Source organism: Lampetra fluviatilis, chromosome 22 (genome assembly GCF_964198595.1).
Source record: "Lampetra fluviatilis chromosome 22, kcLamFluv1.1, whole genome shotgun sequence".
NCBI classification, from domain to species: Eukaryota; Metazoa; Chordata; class Hyperoartia; order Petromyzontiformes; family Petromyzontidae; genus Lampetra; species Lampetra fluviatilis.
The window spans coordinates 7,758,036-7,783,943 of record NC_136296.1 but is presented as its reverse complement, the minus strand read 5'-3'; the positions used below and the strand labels follow the sequence as shown (position 1 = coordinate 7,783,943).

At 44.7% G+C, this 25,908-nt stretch overlaps 1 protein-coding gene across 1 annotated transcript in view; it reads left to right on the top strand.

The window, feature by feature from the left end:
- The window catches only part of AHI1 (Abelson helper integration site 1), an 80,594-nt gene that overhangs the window by 36,310 nt on the left and 18,376 nt on the right, over positions 1 to 25,908 (top strand). Inside the window, exons 19-25 of the mRNA XM_078866206.1 lie at positions 3,639 to 3,779; positions 5,125 to 5,369; positions 9,527 to 9,569; positions 12,827 to 12,957; positions 13,171 to 13,224; positions 19,465 to 19,591; positions 22,641 to 22,699. Of these exons, the coding sequence (XP_078722332.1) occupies positions 3,639 to 3,779; positions 5,125 to 5,369; positions 9,527 to 9,569; positions 12,827 to 12,957; positions 13,171 to 13,224; positions 19,465 to 19,591; positions 22,641 to 22,699 (800 nt within the window). The remainder of the gene's footprint in view (positions 1 to 3,638; positions 3,780 to 5,124; positions 5,370 to 9,526; positions 9,570 to 12,826; positions 12,958 to 13,170; positions 13,225 to 19,464; positions 19,592 to 22,640; positions 22,700 to 25,908) is intronic.

Here is a 25,908-nt window from a genome sequence, read left to right as displayed (position 1 = left end):
TATCCAGATTTATTTAATATTTTTCTTCTGCAGTTTTTATTGAAAATGCAATATTTGATATCTCAAAAACCTGATGTGATAGACAAAAACTGATGCCACATTTGGAATCAGCACCGTTGGAATACCTTATGCCAGAAAAAAGTGTGTTGACCAGTGTAATTGTTTTTGTATAGTTGGAACTTTCTGATCTGCCTCTACTCGACATCTCTGAAAAGAGCTTCATAGCTCATCGGATTTCTCCAGGATAATTACAGGCTCTGATTCTGACTTCGATCTCCGAGCCCATGTGCATTTGGATCATCCGTAAGATTTTGGAGCATCCTTAGGTCTTTAATGAATTGGTTAAGGACATATTCTTGGTTCTTTCGGTAAAGTCACTTAGAAGGGAGATAATAAAATAATAAAAAATAAAACAAATTAAATATAAAAATAACAATGGTTAAGGACAGTCGTGTTTTGCACGATGTTTTCTCTTGATGGACCCCATAGTTTCAAATAATGTTCAGGAACATATTCACTGTCATGCAGCGTTTTGTTGCATGTGACTTATTGGTAGAAAAAGCATTTATTTAGTTCCACAGCCACTCTTGAATGTGTATGCGTATATGTATGATATACTGATGTGTGTGTGTATGTGCAGATGCCCATTATTTGCTTGTATCAAATTAAAATGTGGCCCTGGTACACAGAATGGCACTGCTTGAATGCTGTTATTGAGGCATTTCAATAAAGACCCCAAATTTTGGGTCACATGGGTGAAGTACACCAAGACATGTGCATTATTGGCTTCTCGAATTCAGTACAATAACTAGAATATTTTTAAAATGAGTGTTATTTTGTTGTTGTGGTGTTTTTCATGAAGTTTTTCATGACCTTGACCTGTAACTTGAGTTTGTTCTCAGACAGAGAAGGTTGTTCTCAACAGTTTGTGTCGTTTTAATGTTGTTTTTCAATAGATGGATTTCAGTTTTTGCTGAATTTTATTTGTATGACCGTATATACAAAACTTTTAGAGAGAGAGAAACATCATATTCCCTTGTTAGACATTGTACACAATGCAACAGGAAGCCGATTGCAGCTGAGAACAACTCAACAGAAGCACATCATGGTATATGTCCTGCTGCCTGTCATTTATTTAATTGACTAATCTATACAAGTAATGCTTAAATTACTAATTAGTAACAAAACAAGTATTATGTCCCTATGCCCAGATGAGCATGAGGTGGTGCTCATATTCTATAGTGGTTCAGAGCAAGCAGTGAAAATGACACATTCCTGTACAATAGTACAATCGCTGTTCATTTTATAACTAACTTAACTCTTTTTATTTTATTTTACCAGGCAAGGCCCACTGAGCTATATAGCTATTTTTAAGAAGTGACCTTGGCCACAAATAATGAAAGCTCAATTAAGTGGTTTATCGTGTGGAAATTTATAGCAGCCAAAAACGCACATTTTTGAATGTGGAGGGAAAAATCGGAGGACCCAGAGAAAAATCCACGCGACTATGACGAGAGAGACATGCAAGCTCCAAATATCCAGACGTTAGGGTCGGGATTGAACCCACGACCTCCTGTATACCAGGCGAGGGAGTTAACATCTCACCACTGTGGCACTCTACGCACTCGATGGAGCAGCCTTGATAAGTGGGAGTTCCGAAAGGGATGATGAGGATGGTAATTGTAGACTAAGTTGATTATAGCTATCAACCAAGGTCATGTAACACTGACATAAATAACATGCTTTGGATATTCTTTTACTTTTATTTGTTCCATAACGCCTGGCAATCCATCCAAATGCTGGTTCATTCGTGTTTAAGTGCAACTGTCGTTTGAATTACTGACATACGGAGAGTTTTTATTGGAATCGAATACAATTGATAAATTGTTTTAGTCAATGATCGTTCGCATATATTGCATGCTGAGTAACAGAAATGATCACAGGTTGACACGTACGAAAACATCGATAGTAAGCTGACGCTCTTATACTGGTTATAATCTCAATGAGCCATGTATATTTTGGGCCTTTGCAATTCTCAAATCTGTAAGCATGCTTTTCAGAAAGCTCACAGTGTTAACGGTCCTAAAGCTGTTCAAGAGTGTCTGCATTATTTTTACCAAGGAAATATCTTCTCTCTTAGTCATTGCATGTGTAATGAGCGACTTCCGCGACACGTCGTGTAGAGGGTACTCTCTTCTTGATTCACATTCGGGTACACCACAGGCCAACCTTACCCTCTTCCTTCTCCGAGTACACACGTAGATATTAGCATCCCTACAGGCTACACATGGTCGATCCCACAGCGTGGTTCCGTCTGCCCACTCCCGGCCTCGCCGCTGGTTGGCGGCGTGCCGGCGAGGCTGGTGGGACTTCGCGGGAGATCCGCCACGTGGCCGAACGACGGAGAGAGATGACGGCGAGCAGCGACGCAGTCCGGACCCAAGGCTCCCCACACCGACCACGAGTCGCCCTGCTGCTGCTCTATATAAGAACGGGAGACACAGCAGAGCCTCACCATTCTGGCGAATTGCCCGATGATGCTGGATGCAATTACCAAACGTTGATTATGAGTCCACCTCCGCTTATATAGCCGCAGGCACGGCTAGGCTCCGCCTCCGGCCACGCCCTCTCGTGGAACCTTCTAGCCAGTTCCCGGAGTATCTCGGCTAGCCCCGCCCTCCACCTGTGGCCCAGATACCTCTCCCGTTGGGATTGGATGATGTTTATAGTGGTGCCTGTACCCGCGCTTCCCTTTTCCAACCAGTAGATGTCACTACGTCATTACACATGCGCTAGACTCCAGCGTGAGGTGACGGGACATGCGGCTTCAGTACGTGTTTGCAAGATGCAGCAGGAGCTTACTAAATATTTGAGTTTTATCAGCCTAGATTATGATTCATGATTGGTCTTTGGGTTAGGCCACATAGTGATTGAGATCTAGCAAAATGCATCTCGTTAAGACTCTCCAAAACACGACACAGCCACACAACTTAAATTGTCACGTGTACGAGCCGGCGTTTAACCCGTCAATTGCTATTGTTTCAGCTCACCGCTAAGTTGAAGAAAAATTGATTGCGAGAATTGTTCATCTTACCGTAGCGATACTAATTTGACCAGATTGTTACCTGGCCTAACCCAAAAATCATTGAAGAATCACAGGATTTACATTTCATGACGATTGTAAACAATCTGCAAATGTTACATTTCGGCTCATTGAGCGAAAATGAGCTGTACAAATAATATGGAATAAGTGAGATGGTAAGAGGTGCACAAAAAAGCAATAACGACCTGGAGTTGTGACGATCAAATATCTGTGGGTGGGAGGGGTTGAATCGTGGCATGCTTCATCATGACTCCCCGGCAGTATTTTCCAGTTGCAAACAGATGACGCCCGTCAGACCTCAGTGACTGGACTTGTGCGAGCTTTTGCGCCACGATAACAACCTTGAAATCGTTCGGTTCATCTTCTTGGTTCTTTCGGTAAAGTCACGTAGAAGGGAAAATCGTTCGGTTCGTTCGTCTGGCGGAGTTTCCAATCGACGTCGCTCGCTCGCTCGCTCCGCAGCCGGGGAGCCAACAGCATTGGTGAAGTGAACTCGCCTGACCCGCGTCTTGGTGTGCCACCGTTTTGGCTGCAGGAGACCAGGTGGCCATGTACTCGGAGCTGGGCTACCAGGCCCCCGTGCGGGACGTGCACTTCCACCCACACGAGCACATGGTGGCGTTCTGCTGCCACGGAGACGCGCAGCCTGTTCTTGTCTTCGCCTACGACCACAAGGGTGGGCCCCGCCGCGTTGACGCTGACGTTCGTCAGAACAGTTGCTCACGTGCCAGCTAACCCTCCAGCTATCTATGAGCCAGACGGGGTGTGGTGGCATACACCTGTGGTCCAGAGATGTGTTTTGTTGTAGGAACGGGCTGATGGATCCTGCAGGTTTGAGAAACTTTCACACCCGCTGGGCTGCGTGATGCAGTCGGGAGATGGTACAGCAAGTAGGTTGTGAACCCGTCTTTGAGCATTATCCCATCCTTTGCGTGGGATTCATCCACATGGTCTGGTTTCCTCCCAAATATCCAAATGTGAAGCCCTTCTAGAAAAGAGTTTTGAGATTTAATGAGGCTTTTCTGGATGAATCATGATTTGCAGCCTTTTGCCAGTCAACTGCTTGTTCACTGCCCCACCCCATGCCATATCAGTCATGAGGTTGATTTACCATCGTTTGCCACACTGGCCTCGTGATACAGGGGGAGAGATGTGGTCTGCAGTGTGACCTATCTCACTCCACTGTGAGCAATTTTACTTGTGTGCAGAAGGTACGGCAGAAGACTGATGCTTCACTAATATGCAGTATTTAATTCTGCTGCTACTGTTTCCAGTACCTGTAAATAGTCCGCATGTAAATCAACGTCGCTGAGACATTTTGATCTGGAAAACCCAGAGTGCAATGGTCACCTCCTTTATGATGATCTGTCCACTCTTGCTGGATCAAGGCTTCTCTACACCATACAAATGTTTAATTATGAAAATGTATTTCAAGTCTGCCTCCCTATTCAAATGAACATGGACAGCCATCCTCTTATTTGCAGGCCTTGAGGCAGTGCCAAGAATTCCACATTCCCATGACAAGAGGCCAGTCTGTCCTTAGCAACATCACTGTTCACTTACCACGAAGTGCTTCTCGTCCGAGGAGGAGGGATGATGGTTTGAGACATAGCCGAGGAGGACTTGAACTCAGGGCTACTTGGCTTTCGCATGCTCTTGAATAGAGGTTATCGACTCCGGACCGACCAGTCGCGCGTGGATCTACGTGTTCACCGCGGTAGTGTAGCGGTTAGCGCGCTGCACTACGAACCCGTCGACCCGAGTTCTATTCCCACTCACGGCCAACACCAGTGACAATGATCTGAATCGGTCCTGGGCCTCGCCTCAGCCTCAAATGAGTACCTGGTGCAATGTGTAAACATCGGCACTAGGGAGATAAAGGCGGCCAGGTGTGGTGCTGACCACCCACCCCCTCGTGTGCCGCGTGCCCGGCCTTCGTAAGTGCTCGCTAACAGGCACTTGCCACCAACAATCTGTCCAGGCTATACGGGGGGATCTTTGTCTTTTTTTGCGTCGCCCAGTGGCACAGACGGAGGCCCGCAGCTACCGGGACGTGCAGGAGCCCTCGTCGGCCGCACCGGGCCACCTGACGGCGGGGAACTCGCGCGGCCCTCGGTGGCTCGGGTCCACGGGACCAGCGGGCCCCGCTTCGTGGACGGCCGTGGAGACGTTGGGCCACGGAACCGGCGACGCGGCGGCCGCTGCCGCGTCGCTCTTCCCTTCGCGGCTGCAGAGCGTCCGCCGAAAACTCGACTCGGTGCTCGCGGTGAGCGTGGGGCTGCTGCGGACGCCGCAAGCGAGCGAAGAGAGAACGAACAAATACAAGATTTGGCGATGCGTTGGAAAGGCGCATTGTTGGCAGTGAATCGCGTTAGCCAACCGCACCCGAGCCTTGCTCTTATCCCTAATCACGTCAGATGTAAAATTCACCAACTTGTCCCTATCCCGACCCATAATCATACACTGTCCACCAGATCCTAGCCCTTCTTCTAACCCTAATCACACTTGTCAACCAATTCTTACCACTAGCCCTCGCCATTAGGCTATCTAACCAGCCGCTAACCCAACCCCTAGCCGCTAACCACACTTGCCAACTGCAATCTTAGCTTTAATCATAACCACATTGCCAACCAGACTATAGTCCTACCCCAAACTTACCACAGTATCTAACCATACTCTAGGCCAATCCATGCCCTACCTTAACCTTAAGTCCAAGAAAATGTATTCCTAACCCCCTTGTCCTAACTTTAACTTAACCTCATCTCTATAACCTTAGCCTTAATGCTGAGGTTTGGTCGGCAAACATTTCTAGGCGGTTCAGATGTTAGCGAGTTGATGAGTGCAGTGTGCAGCAGTTACAAATCAAAGGGAAACCACCCTCTCGGAAGACTTTATTTTCAAATTAATCTTATGAGATTTTATTTTGACCGATATAACACATTCCTGCGGAGGGAGCTGGTAGGAACGTTGGGTTGCTCGGTCAATGGCCAGGGTCAACGGTGGCGTGGTGTATTCCGCAAATATGGCCGACTGTGAGGGCGGGCACAAGCCGGCGTGAGTAGGTTAAACGTTGAGTTTTATAAGGGCACCACGGGGTGACCAGCCCCTCCCCACCCAGCCCCACCCCTCCCTCCCACCCCCCCACCCAGCCCCACCCTCCCCACCCAGCCTCTCCCCACCCTCCCCTCCCCACCCAGCCCCTCCCCACCCAGCCCCTCCCCACCCTCCCCACCCAGCCCCTCCCCACCCTCCCCTCTCCACCCAGCCCCACCCCTCCCATTTTTGGATGCACGACGGACGGACACAATCCCCTGTGGGCTGGTGGAACCAGGTAGTTCCTACCAGTATTAACCTCAATCTAACCTTGTTACCTGCTCTTTGTGAGACGCTCCTCAAAGTTCTTACATTGTCGGGATATAACGACTCAACTCTCCCGACCCCTCGCGATTCAAATCCATTTATCGCCATTGCAGCACATGTAGAATCCAAATGGGTATCCATTTGTAAACGTTCCGTATATCCAAAAAATATTTACAGATAAAAATAATCGTGTTTCAGTCCGTGCTGCGTTACTGTAGCAATGCTACAGTTACGCTCGGAATGCACAATTTCAGAGCAGACGTGTGTATGTATGTTGAATTTCTTTCGCACGGTACACAGCCAACCGTGCTACTCACAACTGCGGGGGAAGGACAACAAATTAAACACCAAAAGCAATTCTAATGAAATGAGTTTTCAATGTAGATTTAAAAGTGCATAGCTCCAGTGGCTTCCTCATATTGGAGGAAAGAGCGTTCCAGACGGCCGCAGAGGCACGTCTGAAAGCGTGCGATGCAGTGACTGTCTTTGGGGGACAGCACACTTTCTACCCCAGCCTGAGCTCAGAAGTTAAGATCGGTCTTCACAGTTATATCACACCACTATGAATAGGTATGAAAACTGTACGAGTTAATTATTGCACTCTTTTCGTATTTGTTCGATGGTTAGCGTGCGCGCCTTCACCTGCTTGACGGCACGTTACTCTCTTAATTTTGGAGCTTTCGTGACTGCAGGAATTACTCTTTGGTTCTTTCGGTAAAGTCACGTATAAAGATAAAATAATAAATTTAATAATAGCATACGACGTTTCGATTGCAACACAAGCAATCATCATCAGGTATAAATGAAATAGCAACAAAAATCTAACCAGAAAACTATAGACAGACATATAAGCCGACAGATATCACCAAGATACATAGAGAGAGAGCAACACATAGGCACAAAGAGAGAGAAAGTCTTTGTGACGAGGCCTTAAATAGAGAGAGGGGGCGGGGGCGGAGAGAGGGAGGGGGTTAGAGAAAAAATTAGCATGTCAATGGGTAGGACGACGGGTGGTAAAGTAAGCAAGCTTGAAAATTAGGAGAACGGGAGAGCGACACATTAAATTAAAAAACCGAGCAAAATATCGAAATGTAATGTAATGCAAGGTTTTCTGTCTATAGTTTTCTGCTGAGATTTTTGTTGCTATTTCATTTATACCTGGTGATGATTGCTTGTGTTGCAATCGAAACGTCGTGTGCTATTTTTTTTATTTATTATCTTATCTTTATACGTGACTTTACCGAAAGAACCAAAGGGCACGTTACTCTCTGCCCGTGGGACGAGTGCGTGCGCTTAGCACGCGTTATGTGAGAGATGCCTGTGGGTGGCGCTGTTGCTCACAATCCATCATCATTGTCGAACTCTATCTGCACTGAGTGTTCCAACACAACCTTCATTTCCTGCTTTGCAACTTTCATCCGCACTGCCGCAAATGAATAAAGTATTAGCCCATGAGGTTTACTCACTGAAATTCTTACCATGTTTACAGCTAAACAATAAACGCCTTAAGTTTAAATATACACCAACTCGAATGTTACGACTGTACTTTAAACTCGTACACTATAAAACCATCTCTAAACTGTTAAAAAACGTAACCTCAATGAATTCAATATAACCCTAATCTGTAATGAATTTAAAACTGTCTAAACGCACCTAGAATCATTTCTATACCTTAACTTAAAATAGGTAATGCTAATTGCTAACCTGCGAACCCGACCCATAGCTTTAAAATGTTGGCCGAGTTTTTTAAAAGTCTTTGAAAGTTTGTGTTCAAGTCGAAAGGTGTAGTTCTGGCTGTGACCTGGCTTTCTGCTCATAATGTACATTACAGGCAGTGAGACATATTTGAAACTTTATTTATCTCGTGAAGGCATGCTCAATATAGCAATCAAATCATCATCTCCCCCGCACCACGCTTCATCAGCTGAATTTATGTCACTATAACGATTACTCTTAAAAGTGACAACACATCATGCCTACTTCCAACATTTGACTCTACGCATTTGACTTTACACAAACCCCTCGGGCGTACAGCTTTCTGGGCGAGGGGGGGGTCCATCTTTGCAGTATTGGTTTAATGCAAGTATATTGGAGCAGTTTCAACATTCCTTGTTACATTAGCAGAGTTAGGCTTGCTTGAACCAGTCTCTTCAAAGTGTTGTTGTCACTGCCAGGCCAAACATGGTCTATGCATTGGTCACTGCTGATTAAAACACCAGAATCAGAATCTTTATTTATACTGGAGGAATACAATGAGCTATAAAGGTAATTTATTTTGCAGATGTCCAGTCGGAGCGGGTCGAAATGTTACATAGATCGGTCACTTCTCCAACTCTTCCGTCGATGTGTTTCGACTATCGGAAATCATCGGCTTTGGAAATTTAAAAAACACAAATCTTTGGCTCCATTGAAGTTGTACGTTGCTCGGACATGAATGGAATTTTTTTGTGAAGGAAGTAGATCGATGCAGCACTTTTGCTTTGCATATGACAAGTATGAGCCATGTGTTATCCTTACCACAGGCAATGTTTCGCAACCACGCCCTTATTGTTTTGAGGCTAACCACAAATCCACAAACCCACTTTGCTTGCTTTGTGTTGTATGAACCTCTGTGGTATCTACAGTGATAAGATTAGCAGTGCAATACTCTGGACTTGGTTTTAAAGAGGTGTGTTTTCTGATCGTATGAAGAAAGGTCTCCTATTCTGTGGTTATCATTCGTCTAAAATAAGGCTAAAATGTGATTAACTTTTTATTATGAGTATGAGCTAATTTTTTAATGCCTAACCTATATTTTAAATACATTTCCTTAGTGAGTAACTTAAAACAAAATTAAGTTTCATTAAAATGTTTTTACAGTTCGGTATACACACACATTAAAAGTTTCAAAATTGTAACTTGTAAGTTAAAAAAATGTAAGCTTGATTTAAAAGAAAGCATTTGCTCGATAAATTAAATGTTATTCTAGATAAGCCTCTCCCGTTAAATGCAACATTTGCGTGTTGTTGGTACCCTCGGCATAGATAAACACATTGTGGTTCACTCGTGTGGTCTGTGTCTCAGGACTCTTTGAAGCCAGGAGCAACAATAGCGGATTACGGCACCGGTGGGTTTTTGTTTATTTGTTTATCTTTACGATTTTACAAGCCCTAACTAATCAGAGCAGCACACATTGAGCTTACAAATAACAACTGCTTTTTTGTTTGATAGTGCAACCCTCGTGGACTTTTAGAATTTTTTTTCTCGTCTTGTATAGGAATTTAAATTTGTTAAAATACTTTTTTTTTACCCAGACGAAGATGTGAATTAGGGGTGTATTGATGTACTGATGCATCGTATGATAATGCTTCTTTGTTTTCTTCAATTGTATATCAGCCGTGCTGTCCGTGTCTTGTCCTGAAACGAACAATCTCCCATTTGAAACTCTGCAGTTAGCGGCGCATCGCTCTGTGTTCAGAGAATCACTGCAGAAGTTGATGTCAAAGAACTGCTTCTGAATTAAATATATCCACACGAGTGAAACACACTTTCTTATTTCTAGATTTGAAGCTTTCGTGACTGCAAGGATTCATAATTTTTTTTTTGTAAAGTCACGTAGGTAAAAAAATGAAAATAACAAAATTAAATCACGATGTTTTGGAGGCAACACAAGTCTCCATCTTCAGGTAGGACCGTCACAGCCAAATATACTCTCACTTGATACAGTAAATTTGGCTGTGACGGTCCCACCTGAACACGGAGACTTGTGTTGCCTCCGAAACGTCGTGATTTAATTGAGTTATTAAAATTTTTTATTTTATTTTATTATTATTTTTTTGACCTACGTGATTTTACCGAAAAAACCTAAGAGTATGAACACTTTATTATTCCCTGCAGCATATTGTTGTCACATCTCAGTCACGTCTCAAAGCTGAGATACGGCAAATTAAATGAGAAACTAAAACGTACGTAATTCGGTTCTTGTGCACTCATTGGACACCAGGCTGAGAGCATCTACTCCCTCCTACACTTGAGTACTTAGTTTCACCACGGCTGACTAAAGTCCAGATATCAACCCATTATCTCAGCCATTCTCGCTCAGTGTTTTGGCCCCTTAGCCACGCGGCTACTTCCGTTTAATGTCGATTCCTCAGTTCGTAATGCACGCAATGACACGTGTAGAAACTTGTTGATTTCATTTTGAATTTGGTGCACCAAATGGGTTCGTGCGACTTCTACAGCCACTCGAGGCGGCTATGTTCACCACATCGTGTGAAAACATCGAATCGCATCCCTCTATTGTGGCAAATTGTTTAAAACGCGAAGGTCAGTAATGTTTACACCATGATTTGCAAAGTTCACTTGCATAAAAAAAATAATGCAGTACAGCTATTCAAATGGTTAAGTGTACACGACAAGCGTCAGCAGGTAACAAACCAGTTAACTCGTTACAGGATGGAGCAGTGGTCATATCTTGTTTTTGTTTTTCAAGTGGTAGATATTTTGTGTTTTTATGTCGGAGATGAGTCTATCCTAAGGATAACCACTGTTAACTGAGTGAACTCTCTACCACGGATTTTAGCTAAGAGCCGCTGTTGTCACCCAGCCAGTTGTCAACACAATCAGGTGCATTTTAAGCTGGATCATACCTTTTAATGGAATTACTGCTCATCAAAATAAATCCATTGGTACAATGTGGAGATCCGCTGTCACCAAGGATATTCACAGCCAACACTGGAGAATATACTCTTTGGTTTTTTCGGTAAAGTCACGTAGGTAAAAAATTAAAATAAATTAAATCACGACGTTTCGGGCGCAACACAAGCATCCTTCTTCAGGTGGGGACAACTTGATGCTTGTGTTGTGCCCGAAACGTCGTGATTTATTTTATTAAAATTTTTTACCTACGTGACTTTACCGAAAACAAAACAAAGAGTATGAATCCTTGCAGTCACGAAAACTTCAAATCTAGAATTAACACTGGAGAATTCAAAATAAATGAGGAAAACATGCTGACAATATTATAGCGGCCCCCATGAAAATGCACTCCAGGGATCAGTGGAAGAAATGGTGGTTGCATAGTTGGACTAAAGGTTAATATGAGAAAAATTTAAATCGTATGCAGCAAGTTTGCAAAACTAAATAAAGTAATTGTTGGATGAACACAAGTGGAACAAATGGCAGAATATGTGTACCAAGAACAATTATTTAATGTGGCTCGGGATGAAAGTTATTAAATAAAGTAATGAATGAGTGGAAGTTCTGAACTCGATAATGATGAGCAACATAACACTGTAGCGGTACCTACAGAAGAAGTGATTCAATTTGTGCATAGAACCTGCCTCGACACAAACATGGAAAATGGGTAAAAAGCTGAAAAATTGCACAAAGCATTGAGAGATGCATGCTACCAAGGACTAACACCAATGGGAGACATCCTATTGACTGATCAATGAAGTAAATGGCTTGGGCAGGTTACATCGCTCTAAGGGATGATGACTGATGGATGATGAGACTGGTCGCTGAATGGCAGCTAAAGGAGAGAACATACTAAGGAGCATGACCATCTTGGAGATGAAGAAATGAGGTCTGCAAGTTCGTAAAGGATCATTTGCCAGTAGAAAAATATGATAATTGGTTTTTTACCCTTTTATCTGGCAACAAAACTGACACCTTTTTTACAAGGAGTCATGTTTGCATAGACCACAATACCTGCAGTCGTAATGCAAAAAAAACCATAACTCTGATAATGTATGCACTGTCCAAATCAACATCAAGAACAGTGCATACATTATCAGAGTTATGTTTTTTGTTTGCATTACGACTGCAGGTATTGTGGTCTTTGCAAACATGACTCCTTGTAAAAAAAGGTGTCAGTTTTGTTGCCAGATAAAAGGGTAAAAAACCAATTATCACCGTAAAGGATGTCGATGGCAATTGGGGGGGGGGGGGGGGCTTTCACCCAGCAGTGGCTAGATTATGGCTGATGATGTATGTTCGTTGAACTTCTTTCGCACCGTACGTAGCCAACCGTGCTAATCTGAGGTGCTGGGGAAGAACAACACAAAAATCAGTTCTAAAGAAACTAGTTTTTAATTTACATTTAAAGTGCATAACTCCTGTGGCTTCCGAATATCGGAAGGAAGAGCGTTCCAGACGGCCGCAGAAGCAGCATCTGAAAGCGTTGCGATGCGGTGAGCGTCGTCTTTGTTCGATGGCCCAACCAGAAGCTGCTGCTGCGAAGATGACTGGAGTTGACGTGGCGGTTTATGCTCCGTGACGATGACAAGAGCCCGATTCGTGCAGCTTATACCTGGCCTCATGTGTTGTACGATGCATCGTTGCATTGCGGTAATGAGATTCCGTGGTGTGTGCTGCCTACAGAACGAACAGTTGGCTCGTCATTGACGTGGAACAGCCCAGTCCCTTTCTCCGGTGGGGGTCACATTGCCCAGGTGAGCAGCACCATACCACGCAGCCCCGTCTTCGTGCTTGACACCAACACTTTTACCATCGTAGTAGTAGGTTTTTACCCTTTAAACTGGTACAAAACTGACACCTTTATACAAGGCATCATTATCAGAGTTGTTTCTTTTTGTTTGCATTTTGACTGCTTGTGTTGCGGTTATTGCAAACATGATGCCTTGTATAAAGGTGTCAGTTTTGTACCAGTTTAAAGGGTAAAAACCTACTACTATATTTTGCCACTGGTAAAGGAGGTATCATAGTCATTGGCGTGGAACAGCCCAGTCCCTTTCTCCGGTGGGGGTCACATTGCCCAGGTGAGCAGCACCATACCACGCAGCCCCGTCTTCGTGCTTGACACCAACACTTTTACCATCGTAGTAGTAGGTTTTTACCCTTTAAACTGGTACAAAACTGACACCTTTATACAAGGCATCATTATCAGAGTTGTTTCTTTTTGTTTGCATTTTGACTGCTTGTGTTGCGGTTATTGCAAACATGATGCCTTGTATAAAGGTGTCAGTTTTGTACCAGTTTAAAGGGTAAAAACCTACTACTATATTTTGCCACTGGTAAAGGAGGTATCATAGTGTAAACTTTTACCATCGTTTACACGTCTAGAGCACGGCGGAGGGAGGTGTCTTGAGAGTTGCATTGCTAATTGACAATGCATTGAACGAACATCAGCAGAGGTGGATGTTTAAAATGAGCATTATTTATAATCGGGGAAAAGTCCATTGAGCGCAGAAGTATCCATACTCTTTGGTTCTTTCGGTAAAGTCACGTAGGTATACAACTTTACCGAAAGAACCAAAGAGTATGGATCCCTGCAGTCACGAAAACTTCAAACACATAAGTATCTTCAAGGGAGATCTGGAGACAGCACAATATAGTGATGCCAGTAATTGTAATTCCAGAGCAGTGAAACGTATACATGGACACATTTTTAAACATGAGCTGTAGTAGACGTAGCCACACTGTAATTATCCACGATATTTACTTGAAATAGGATGAAGGCTTTTTTCAGGTTCAGATTGGTTTGTGTATGTGCGAGTCAGTCGTTGGGTGTATGCGTGTGTGTGTCTAGGTGGGTGGGTAGGTGCACGGATGGGTAGGTGTGTGGGGGGTGTGTGTATACAGGTGGTTGGGGACTGTGTAGATATTTGTGATTGTGTGTATAGGTGGGTGAATGTGTGCAGGTGGGTTGGTGTGTATAGGTGTGTGAGTTGTATAGGGGTGTGTGGTTGTATGTAAGCAGGTGGGTTGGTAAGTCAATGTTTTTGTGTGTATAGGTCATGGCTAACAGTGATATTTGAACCCATGTCTGGGCCTTCTCTAAGTTGACTCGGCCTTCAACAAGTACCTGATGCAGTGTGTAAACATCATCACGGGGAAGACAAAGGTAGTCGGGCATGATGCTGGCCACGTACCCCCCCCCACCACCCATGCACCGTTCTGGTCTCGGTGTTCACCCACAACACTTGCCCCAAGTCGTCTATAACCCTAAGCCTATATAAATCTGTGGGTGTGAGACTGTTTGTATAAATAGGAGGGTGGGTTAATTTAGTTGCGTGTGTGTAGATCGGTGTCTGTGTGTGTCGGTGGATGTGGCGCTGGCCACCCACCCCTTCGTGTGCCGTGCTGGCCTTCATAGGTGCCTCTCTCTAACAGCACTTGTCCCAACGTTCTGTTAAGGCTATGGGGGGGGGGGGGTCTTTGTTTTGAGTGTATATGGATGCCTGTATGTGAATGTGTCTGTATGTATCGGTGGGTAAATGTAGTCGGGTGCATGTTGGTGCATGTGTGTGTATGTATGGGTGGGTGAGTGTAGTTGCGTGTGCATAAGTGGATGCGTGTATAGGTGGTTGACTGTCACCAAACACTCCATCCCTTAGCTCCCCATAGGTGATGGGGCAGTTGTTGAGACAGTGGAGAAGTTTCCATACCTGGATAGTGTGCTTATAACCAGCTTTGGTTTGGCAGTGGAGTATTCACTGAATCAGTCGAGTGACATTTTTTCATCAGCTGTGTAACACTGTGTGGAAGCTACCTGATCTGTCATGCCATATGAAGCTCCAGGTCTTCTCAGCCACAGTTATGCCCTCCCTTTTATATAGTTGTACAACGTGGACCGCTCTGAAGGAACATCTGTGCTGGTTTGAAACATTCAGGCTGGCCTGCCTATGATCCATGCTGAGTTTAACCAGGCTGGATTATGTGAGGAGCTCACAAATCCTGGAACGATCTGGACACATTCCCATTGGTGAGCTCCTCTGGCAGGCGAGGCTGCGTTGGCTGGCTTATGTAGTCCACATGCCTAGCCACCGCATGCCCAAACAGCTTCTGTTTGGCCAGATAGAGGGGGCTAAACGGGTGTGGCACAGCAAGAGATGGACTGATGCTGTACCAGCGGTGTCAAGATCAGCCTCTATGGAGGAGGCTCTTGCAGGACGCTACTAGGCAGTTGGATGCAGTCGCCCTCCAACAACAGCGAAGGGCAGAGGAGTGAAGCTCACAACAAAGTGGAGCGCTGGGCGGCTAAACACAACAATTTGGCACAGTGTGGAGCACAGGTGGGGCATCTGCCAGTCATCTCAGTTAACCCATGGCACCTGCTGGGTCTGTCTCGTGCCCTCCTGTCAGCGAGCCATTGACACTTTACGTGGCCTCAAAATGCACCTAGCCTGGCACAAGCGCCACGGTGATGTCACGGCCACTTAGCCACTTAGTGGCGAATGTCAGTTGTTTTTGTTGTGTGTAGGTGGATGTGTGTGTCTTTTGTCTTTGTATAGGCTTGTGGGTGATTGTAGGTGTGTGTGTGTGTGTGCATGTATAGGCATGTGGGTGAGCGTGGGTGCGTGAATGTGGATGTGTGTGTGTGTGTAGATTGGTGTGTGTCTGTATAGGCTGGTGGGTGAGTGTCGTGGGTGTGGGTATATGTATAGGCTGGTGGGTGAGTGTAGGTGGGTGTGTGTAGGTTTGTCTTTGTGTATATGTGGGTGGGTGCACGTACGTGGGTGGGTGCCCTGGGCTTGGGAGTGCTGATCGTCATGTCCCCACGTTTGTTCTGACACCACCTTGGCATATCGCCTGACCAAGCCAATATTGTGCTCCAAAGAAGAGAGCCATGCGATCTCTTTGAACTTAAAGTTAATTAAAAGATTAAACGTATTAACTTAGCCAGAGGACAGTTTAATCCTTGCACATATACTATATATACACACACATGCACATTCTTGAATGGGACATTTCTCATTCCATAAGGAAGACCAAATACACTACCCCCGTGGGCAGACTAAAGTCATAATAACCATGCAAATCGCAATCGATCCCAGTCATATTTGATGACAGACGCCCGCCTACACCAATCATTGTCGTTCAATCACTCATCATGAACGTCAAAGCAATCATCATGTTGTAGATACTGCGAAAGTGATTTGTCATAATCTTGATTTGAAGCTTTCGTGACTGCAGGAATCCATACTCTTTGGTTCTTTCGGTCAAGTCACGAAGGTAGAAAAATTTAATGAAATAAAAAATGAAATATCACGACGTTTCGATCGCAACACAAGCGGTCATCCTCAGGCGGAAAAAAATGTGTGGGTCAAGTATTTACATGCAGCAATACTCGACATAGTCTCCTAATGATACCTGCAGCTTAACACAGGCGGTAAGAACATTGCTTGGCACTTCACCTCATTAGTGTTATCCCCTTGCCCATGATAAAAAATATATTCTCACGCACCATTCTGAAGACTGCGATAAGGCACCGTAATGGTTTTTTGTGCTGATTGTACAGCGCTGCGGCAATGATTCATTTTTACAAGGTATCCGTCTTTCGGGAAAGCATTTGAACACTTAGTCAGGCAGGTGTCGCGTAACTGTAATTACTTGCAAAAAAGCGTTCTTGCCCTGCTCAAAATTCAAAAACTCCAAAGTGTTCATATCGATACCCAGTGTTTAAGCCATGACTTGGCTGCCCAGCAGCGGCGTGGACTATATTATTCCCCACGGTGAGTCACGATTGTGGTGAGAACGTGCAAGAAATGCAGCAGTGCAGATGTTGCTTCGAGGCACCGAATATTTTCACTTAAGACTTTGCTGGTACACCATTTAGAAACGTGGATGAAAAATGTTTGCGGTTAACCTCTGACTGTTCTGAAACACTGTTTCAGGCACATTGCGTGTGTAAATAGTCTACATGAGGGATGGCCAAAATCAAAGACTGAGATCCAATTAATACAACATTTATTTTCTAACGCTCTAACCAAGCAATATAACATAAGGGATGTTGAGATAGACTTGATGAAGTACTATAAAGTAAATTTCGATTTTAAAGCTTTCGTGACTGCAGGGATTCATCTTCTTGGTTCTTTCGGTAAAGTCACGTAGAATGGAAATAATAAAATAATAAAAATATAAAACATAATAAAATAAAGTACTATTCTTTACCACTGCACTTAAAATTTCTCATTCTCTAAGCCTTTTGACCACCCTCATATATATTTGCCCTCTATTAACTGAGGAAAGTCTTTCTGAGTCTAAAATCTCAAAGTTGGAGTTGTTGGCAATTTCCTGTAAAATACATATTTGGTGTGTGTGTGTGAAGAAACCAGCATACCTGGAGAAAACCCCCACGGCATAATGGACATCTGTGAAAAAGAGCTTTACAGCTCATCGGATTCCTCCAGTATAAATAAATATTCTCATGATTCTGATGTTGAACTTCTTTCGCACCGTACGTAGCCAACCATGAGGATATGGAATTCGGTGCCCCAACACGGAGAGAAATCAATCCATAGATAGACCACCCAATCTATTGAAGCCATCCAGGGAATGCCAACAGCCCCAATGCCTACAGCACTTGGTAAACTTCTTAGTCTCTCTTCACCAAGTTCAACTCTGATGAGCTACCGAGATCCAACGAGGTTGGGCATATTCGGGGCGATTCGGTCGGAGGAACATTTGCACTGCGTCGTACGATCATAATTCATATTTAAGCTCGTACAAATTAAACTCTCCACGTTAAAAAGCCGTGGGCTGCTGGTTACGATTTGTACGCGGAGTGACATTGCAGCAATACCACACCTCATTTGTGGCCAGAGCTCCACCACTCATTACTAAAGAGCACATACCCTACCATGCGCTGTGCCAGTCTGCACCTGCCTGTGTGCGGTGATACAATTTTGCGAGTGCACGTGTGGGATGTTTGCGATAAGGATCTATATCACGACGAGGTTTCTCTGAAAAAGAAGTGGAATTTTTGCTGAATGTGCAAAGGGGCTGTTGGTGACTTGGCAAACATGAATGCAGCAACGCGAGTCAGTGGGCTTGTAATTTACGCTGCTCTCGAGCATTATGGTCGTATTTATGTCTTGGCTGCCCAGCACGATTGGCTACGTACGGTGAGAATCAAGTTCAACATGCATACAACATATGATTACATTTAATTTAGCCATTATATTTATTTAAAAAGGAAGCAACGTTACATTGACACCATTGGTACCTCATTTGCCAGTAAAAAATATGATAATGCAATTATGACTGCAGGTATTGTGGTCTATGCAAACATGACTCCTTGTAAAAAAAGGTGTCAGTTTTGTTGCCAGATAGAAGGGTAAAAAACCAATTATCAACGTTACATTGATTTTAAGTGTATGGAATGTTGTGGGAATTGCCTGTAATGCAAAGTTCTTCATAGGTTTTCTGCCCAAGAGCAGGTCCACGGCTCAAGGTCCCTCCATCCCATTCTGCTTCCCTCTCTTTACACCGCAGACCCTTTACACCGCAGACCCTGGGTTCTAAAGGCAGCGGTGGTTTGCCATTGCCTTCCTCTAGTGTTACTAACGTGACACCTTTGCCGGATACAGTTTAGTGTCATGCCCAGGAAGGGCTGACACTGACGTTATGAAAATGTTGTAAAATGGTTGCGAGTTAATTGGCACCGTTTTCATTTAGCACATTTATTTCATCACAAATCTCTCCCCGTTGTCACATGCCTACACAAGCCCAAACACAATTACAAGCTGCATTAAGACAAATACAAAACCCCCTGTATAGCCTTAACAGACTCATGGGGCAAGTGCTGTTAGTGAACACCTAGGAAGGCCGGCACGGCACACGAGGGGGTGGGTGGCCAACACCACGCCCAGCCGCCTTTGTCTCCCTATTGGCAATGTTTTACACGCCGCACTAGTTACTAATTTGAGGCTGAGTCGAGCTGGGGGTAGGCCCAGGACCGGTTCAGATAATCGTCACTGGTATTGGCCGTGAGCGGGAATCGCTAACTCAGGTTGCCGGGTTCGTAGCAGCGCAGCGCGCTAACCGCTTCACTACCGCTCCCCACATACACACGTACACGCAAAAACGCTCACGCACATACACCTCCCAACACAATCTGGGCCACCGCTAACACAGCGCATACAAACACGAATACCACTTGCAGCCAAACGCGTACGCGGGGAGCGGCCCGAGCGATAGCTGACCACGCGCGCGCCACGAGCCTTGCCCGGCACCTTCTGAAGCAGGCACCGCCGCGTGTTTGTGACCGCACGCAGGGCGGTGGCCAGGGACAGCGGGGCCACGCGGCGTCGCTCGCGCCATCGCTGCTGTCCCCACACTCGTGGACGCCGGCATCTGCGTCGCTCGCCTCCCGCATGATGCCCAACCCCGCGCACCAGCCAGGTTCGGTGGCAGTGGGGGGGAGGGGGGAATAAAAAATTAACCCGTAAAAACAAAGTTTTTCACTATAAATCCTTTATATGCGTGGCGGCTAGTGTCCTCTCGTCCTCTGGCTTGAGATGGCTGCCACCTTTGGGTCAGATGATTGCCTGGCAGCATTAAGCAATTGGTAATTAAATATAAAACAAAATTTCCTAAAAAGTGTAAAATTTAGCACATTTTTTTTCACGAAAATTAATTGTCACGCACAACGAGTCTGTGGAAAATGTCAGCTCGATTGGATCACGGGAAGTGGGTTAAAAAACGACCGAAAGATTTGCACGGTCGTAAGCGCGCAAGCAAGCAAGCAAGTGAACTTAATATAAAGGATTTAAAAAAGCGGAACGTGGCACCGGCTTTGGATGTGTCACCTGATGCTCAGATTCTAAGGTCAAAGGTCAAACTTGTCTTTGTGCTCATCTCCATCGTCTGGAAATTCCACGTTTCCTCATTCTCATGGTGTAGGGTAGTACCCCCCCCCCCCCCCTCCATAACATGATCACTCTTGTTTTTGGCACAGTCGTACTTATTTGATTGACCACAGAGAGATGATTATAGGCTGTGATTGAAATGTGTTATTTGTTGCCTTCCAATTAGTTCAAATTATGTTTGGTCAATTTTTTTAGGGAGTATTTTGCACGTGCGAAGAAACAGGAGGACCCAGAGAAACCCGTACATGTAAATCACATTGTGAGAGGCTAATTCTCAAAGGTTCGTCCAGATTGGTTCACGTTTGAACCACCCTGCAGCCTTGCAAGTTTAGGATGCATATTCTTAGGTTTTTTTGGTAAAGTCACGTAGGTAAAACATTAAAATTAATGAAAGTAAAATAAAATAAAAATCACGACGTTTCGGAGGCAACACAAGCTTCCGTCTTCAGGTGGAACCGTCACAGCCACGACAGCTGTATCAAGTAAATGAGCGATTGCAGGAGCTACCACTCCGTTTATATAATGGGTTGCCCTTCCCCCCCCCCCTCTCCAACCATTATATAAACGGAGTGGTAGCTCCTGCAATCTCTCATTTACTTGATACAGCTGTCGTGGCTGTGACGGTTCCACCTGAAGACGGAAGCTTGTGTTGCCTCCGAAACGTCGTGGTTTTTTATTTTATTTTACTTTTATTAATTTTAATGTTTTACTTACGTGACTTTACCGAAAAAACCTAAGAATATGAATCATTGCAGTCACGAAAGCTTCAAATCTAGAAAAAATTTAGGATGATTTACGTGATCCATGAACTCTTGCCACTAAAGCATCGGCTTACAGGCAAGCGCTGGCTATTATTAAACTACTATTTTTATTTTACCAGGAATACCGCGAAGTGGAAACTCTTCTATTATATGTCTCAATTATTATTATAATATGCCGGTATAATTGGCAGTTGTCTCTGCGTCACATCCTACTGATAACATTGGCTTATTCAACACCAAATATATGTTTTATATCCCAAGGCACTTGAAAAAGACACTTTCTTACCAGGTAAGGCCCACTAAGCTATGAAGCTATTTTTCAGAAGAAGTGACCTGGCCACAATTGATAGCTCAACAAAGTGGCTTATCGTGTTCAAATTTATAGCAGCCAAATACTCTAAACGCTTGTTTCTAAATGTGGAGGGAAAAACCGGAGGACCCGGAGAAAAATTCACAACTACAGGGAAAACGTGAAAACTCCAGATATACAGCAGGTGTCAGGGTCGGTATTGAACACACGAGCTCCTGAATTCCAGACGAGGGACTTAACATCTCGCCACCGCGGCGCTACTACTTGTGGATAATTGAGTATTGAAACAATTCCTTGTTTTTAATCTGCGAGTTCATGCATATTTCTTGACGTCGCAAGCCGCAATCCTTCCTACGTACCATTTTGGGCAGCTTGTGGTGACGACGAGTGGTGGTTCAGTGGTTAGCAAACCGCACGGTAAATCTGGTGACCGGAATTTGATTGCCGGCCATGGCTAACATTGGTAGCCAGCAATATCCGAACTGGTACCCGCACTGATCAGTGTGGGGTAAAGTATGGTCAAAGAACCCACGTGACTGCCACATCATGGGGAGACATTCACCAAAAGAGTTGTAAATGTTTTTTTTTTAAAGAGTCATGCATGAGTCACACGTCCTTGCCAGTAGCAGTTTGTGTGTGTGTGTGCTGTAACTGTGTATATACACAAAAAGTTAATACATATGCTCGCACAATCCTTTTCAACTTGGCCACTGTTCCCACTGAATAGCCAGTCCCCCTTTAAAGAGCTTCCAGAACAAAGCATTGTCTAGTTTACTCATTAAAAAAAATCCCGCTGCCAAGTAAGTGCCTAATGTGCATTCATCCCTTTATACGGAACAGTCTGTTATGGTGATGGCATCACCTAAAAAACAGTGCTGAGGTATCTTCTCGGTTCTTTCGGTAAAGTCACGTAGAATGGAAATAATAAAATAATAAAAATAAAACATCTTTTTTTTGAACATTTTTTATTTTATTATTTCCATTCTACGTGACTTTACCGAAAGAACCAAGAAGATGAATCCCTGCAGTCACGAAAGCTTTAAATCGAAAAGTGCTGAGGTAGACAACTTGAACCCACCTCCACTCTCCTTCCTCAGCTGTGGCTCCCAAGAACCCTCGTATGCAGTGTGGTGTTACGAGCTTGGCACGGGGGGATAAGGGGCATGGTAGTAGATGGGATGGGGAGGGTGCTTGAGCCAGGAACGACAGCCGAGAGGGACGACAGCGACGACAGCAACATGCAGCGTCACTCTCGGCCCTCTTCCCGTACCACTTATGTGGTCGGCGGTAACGGTCGGTTTTCACTATTTAAGCACTGGTTAAATGTGCAACACCTGTTCGCACCCATCCCTCAAAATATATCCTTAAAACACCTTTGCCTACACCTGGGCATATCCTGCTGTGACCGTCAGTTAGCACTGGGAGAGTGAACTCGACTGTGATCAGGAACCCAATTGTGACAAGCAGGCCCATGTTCTGAGGGTACACGATGTTGGTGCTGTGTCTGCCAGGTGGCCTCTTCAGCCCAGTGGGGCGCGTGGGGCGGCCCCCGTCCCTGCGGCTGCACCTGGTACGTTCCGTCGGTCATTTAAGAATTTAAAAAAATTGCCATCGGACATTTTAAGACGAGTGGAAGGGGTCACTTTTTTAGATATGGCGGTGAACTTTTGGAATTTTGTGAGTTCAAACAAACTGTTCCTGGTATCAGTTGACAGATAAAACATTTAGTATCTCTTCATTGTAGTTTTGTCACTGCAGTACAGGTAAGAGGTTTAGTACAGCATCCAATAATTACAGTAAAACCTACAAAAAATAACAATGATTTGTTTTTGATAATGCGCCCTACATGCCAGGGTGTCCTAGAGCATTTTAAATCGCATCTCACCTCGAACATTTGAAGGGGCACTCCCAGTGGCAGCTGTCCCTGTAAAAGCACACGGTGACTCAGCACCTGGCCTGCCGACGGGCGGTGATGTATAATTCCCATTGAGTAATTTGCGGGTCATTTTAAAATTTGTGGAAAATTTGTCAGCCCGATGATGGGCACAGGATGGCCTGTTCTTACCAATGACATCACACACTCGTTAGCATCCACTGTGAGTGAAGCAGATGGCGCAAAGTATTAATACGGTTATTACCCCCGCAGGATTAAACAGGGCAGCCGCTGGATTCGAACCGTGAACCTCTGCAAACAAGCGACGAACTTGCTACCGCTAGGGCGTGTTGCCTGACAGAAAGCTGACGTTGTTAGGCGGAGTCCCTATTTGCTCGAGACGACCAGGTGACTCGTGGGTGCTAATGCTGACCTGCCAATACTGTGAAAAAGAGCTTCATAGCTCATCGGATTCCTCGAGTCTCTAAATAAAGATTATAATTCTGACAATGCCATGTCAGAGCACAGAGCCGCTACCGCTGAGAACTTGAGTTTCAATCTGTCTGTCAGCCACCCGCGTTTAACCTGGATTCTGATGTTTAAATCTTAGTTACCGATGGCTGTACAAACAACACATTAAATAAAGCGTTTTCATATCATTTTGGTTATTCTTGGTGTGAGAATTTGTTTTTAAATCAAAATGTGATTTGCATGTGACAAACAGGTTGTGTTCCCTGGTGTGCACAGAGAGGCTTATTGAAGGGACTCAGAAGTGGTGTTGTGATGTCTTCTTGTGTAATGCGGCTGAAACTGCATTGAATTCATAATATTACACCGATAGCCACATTTTGTATATCAGGGAGAGAAAAAAAGGCAATAATATGAAGGCTAAAAAAATTATTTTCTCAGAAAGCCAGCTAGAAAGCCATATGTTTACCTGTGTTAATGTCTTGTCACAGGTGTATCAACAATTCACTTTACCTTGCACTACGCAGATATAGATTGTTATGACTTATTTGGAGGACATAGTCGAACTTTAATAATAAGTACTCATTACTCTTTTCTCGTCGATGATTGTGGCATCAAGATTGGTCCTAATCTCCTCGGTCATGGAATTACAGCATGGGACACAGAATTTTACACGGACATGTATAAGCGTATAGCCGTAACAGACTTTTTGGAGCAAGCGCTGTTCGCGAGCACCTACTAAGTCCGGCATGGCACACAACATGGTGAATGGGTAACACAGGCTACCTATGTCGCCCCCAAATTCTGGTGTTTACATACCGCCACAAGGTACTCATTTAAGGCTGAGGTGACCTAGGGGAGGCCCAGGACCGATTCATATTCATCACTGATATTGGTTATGAGCGGGAATCAAACTCAGGTGGCTGGGTTTGGAGTGCGTTAACCCACTACACTACCGCTCTCCACATACACGAAAAAGACAGAGAATCCCCCGTATAGCCTTTTACTTTTGGAGCAACTGCTGTTAGGGAACACCTACGAAGGCCGGCACTGCATGCGAGGGGTGAGTGTCCAGCACCACGCCTGACCGCCTTTGTCTCCCCAGTGGTGATGTTTACACACCGCAGCAGGTACTCATCTGAGGCTGAGTCGACCTAGGGATGTCCCAGAACCGGTTCATATAGCCCGTCGCTGGTGAAGGCCATGAGCGGGAATCGAACACGGGTCGCCGATTTTTTTTTGCAGCAATGCATACACACACACATACACTCGCGACACTCTGTCAGAAGCGCAGCTTGAACGATGCGAGTTCCCGTGCAAGTGCTACTCGCGCAAAGGCGAAGCTGGCAGTCGAGCAGCGGCAGAGCGCCTCGTTGTAACGCGCGCGCGACCCGCCTCGATTGGGGTGGTCAGGTCGACTTGCTGCCAAGGACCTTTTAGTTTCCCAAGGATGCGCCTGGCGGGCGCTCGGTGCCTGGGTCAAGAAGCAGGGTTGCTGCTTTATTTGCAGAGAGTATCACAGAGGCGTGCCAGCAGCCACATCCGTTCCCATCTGCGTGCTGCTTTCTGTCCATAATACAGGTTTTTTGGCTTTTTGTAGTTGGGAGGCCTGTCCTTGTACCACAGCTTTCACTCTTCCTGACCCGCTTGACCTGTTGATTCGGAATTTATATTCCCGTCGCCGCTTTTTAAATTTTTTTGGTTTCTTTATATTATTTTGGTTCGAGTGTTCGGTCTTCCAAGGACCGTGTTTTAATGGTCACGTGCACAAAGAGGAACACAGTTATGTGTATGTTATCATTTGTCCGCCACAATTGAAACCGAAAATGTTATCAGAACTTCATGAAAATAGTTATCATTCTCACATTTTTATAACATTGTGCGTAATATGATATGCATGATGTGTCGCTCGATTTACTTATGCGCAATGTCAATTTACATACAGATAACCACATTATTTTCATGTTAATGATTACTCAGTTTATCCTGTACCACTTAATTTACATACGTAGAATTTACTCTGTGCTAGCCATAGATGGTCACCACTGCGGATATAGCACGATGAGATTTGCCCGTGAGAATTCTCCAGATGGGTTATGGCATCAAAAGACGATGTGTGGTGGCACTGATGTGGGGAGGCCTTCATCCAGCAGTTGAGTGATCATGGCTGTTGATGATGAAGATTATACAAGCTACCCAAAACCAAATCATATGCCGGTATGATAAAACAAGAGGCTTATTAAGAATAGTTTCAGGGTTTTATTACTGTCATTGACAGGATAGAATCTGGATTTTTCAGCCCACTGACCCTAATGTGTACAATGCCTAACGCTATCACATGCATCACTTTGATGCTGGACTTTGCGTCAACAGTTTCAATGCATTATGGCCCAGTGTAGACAACACCTGGTATTGGACCATATCACTAAATTGTCAAT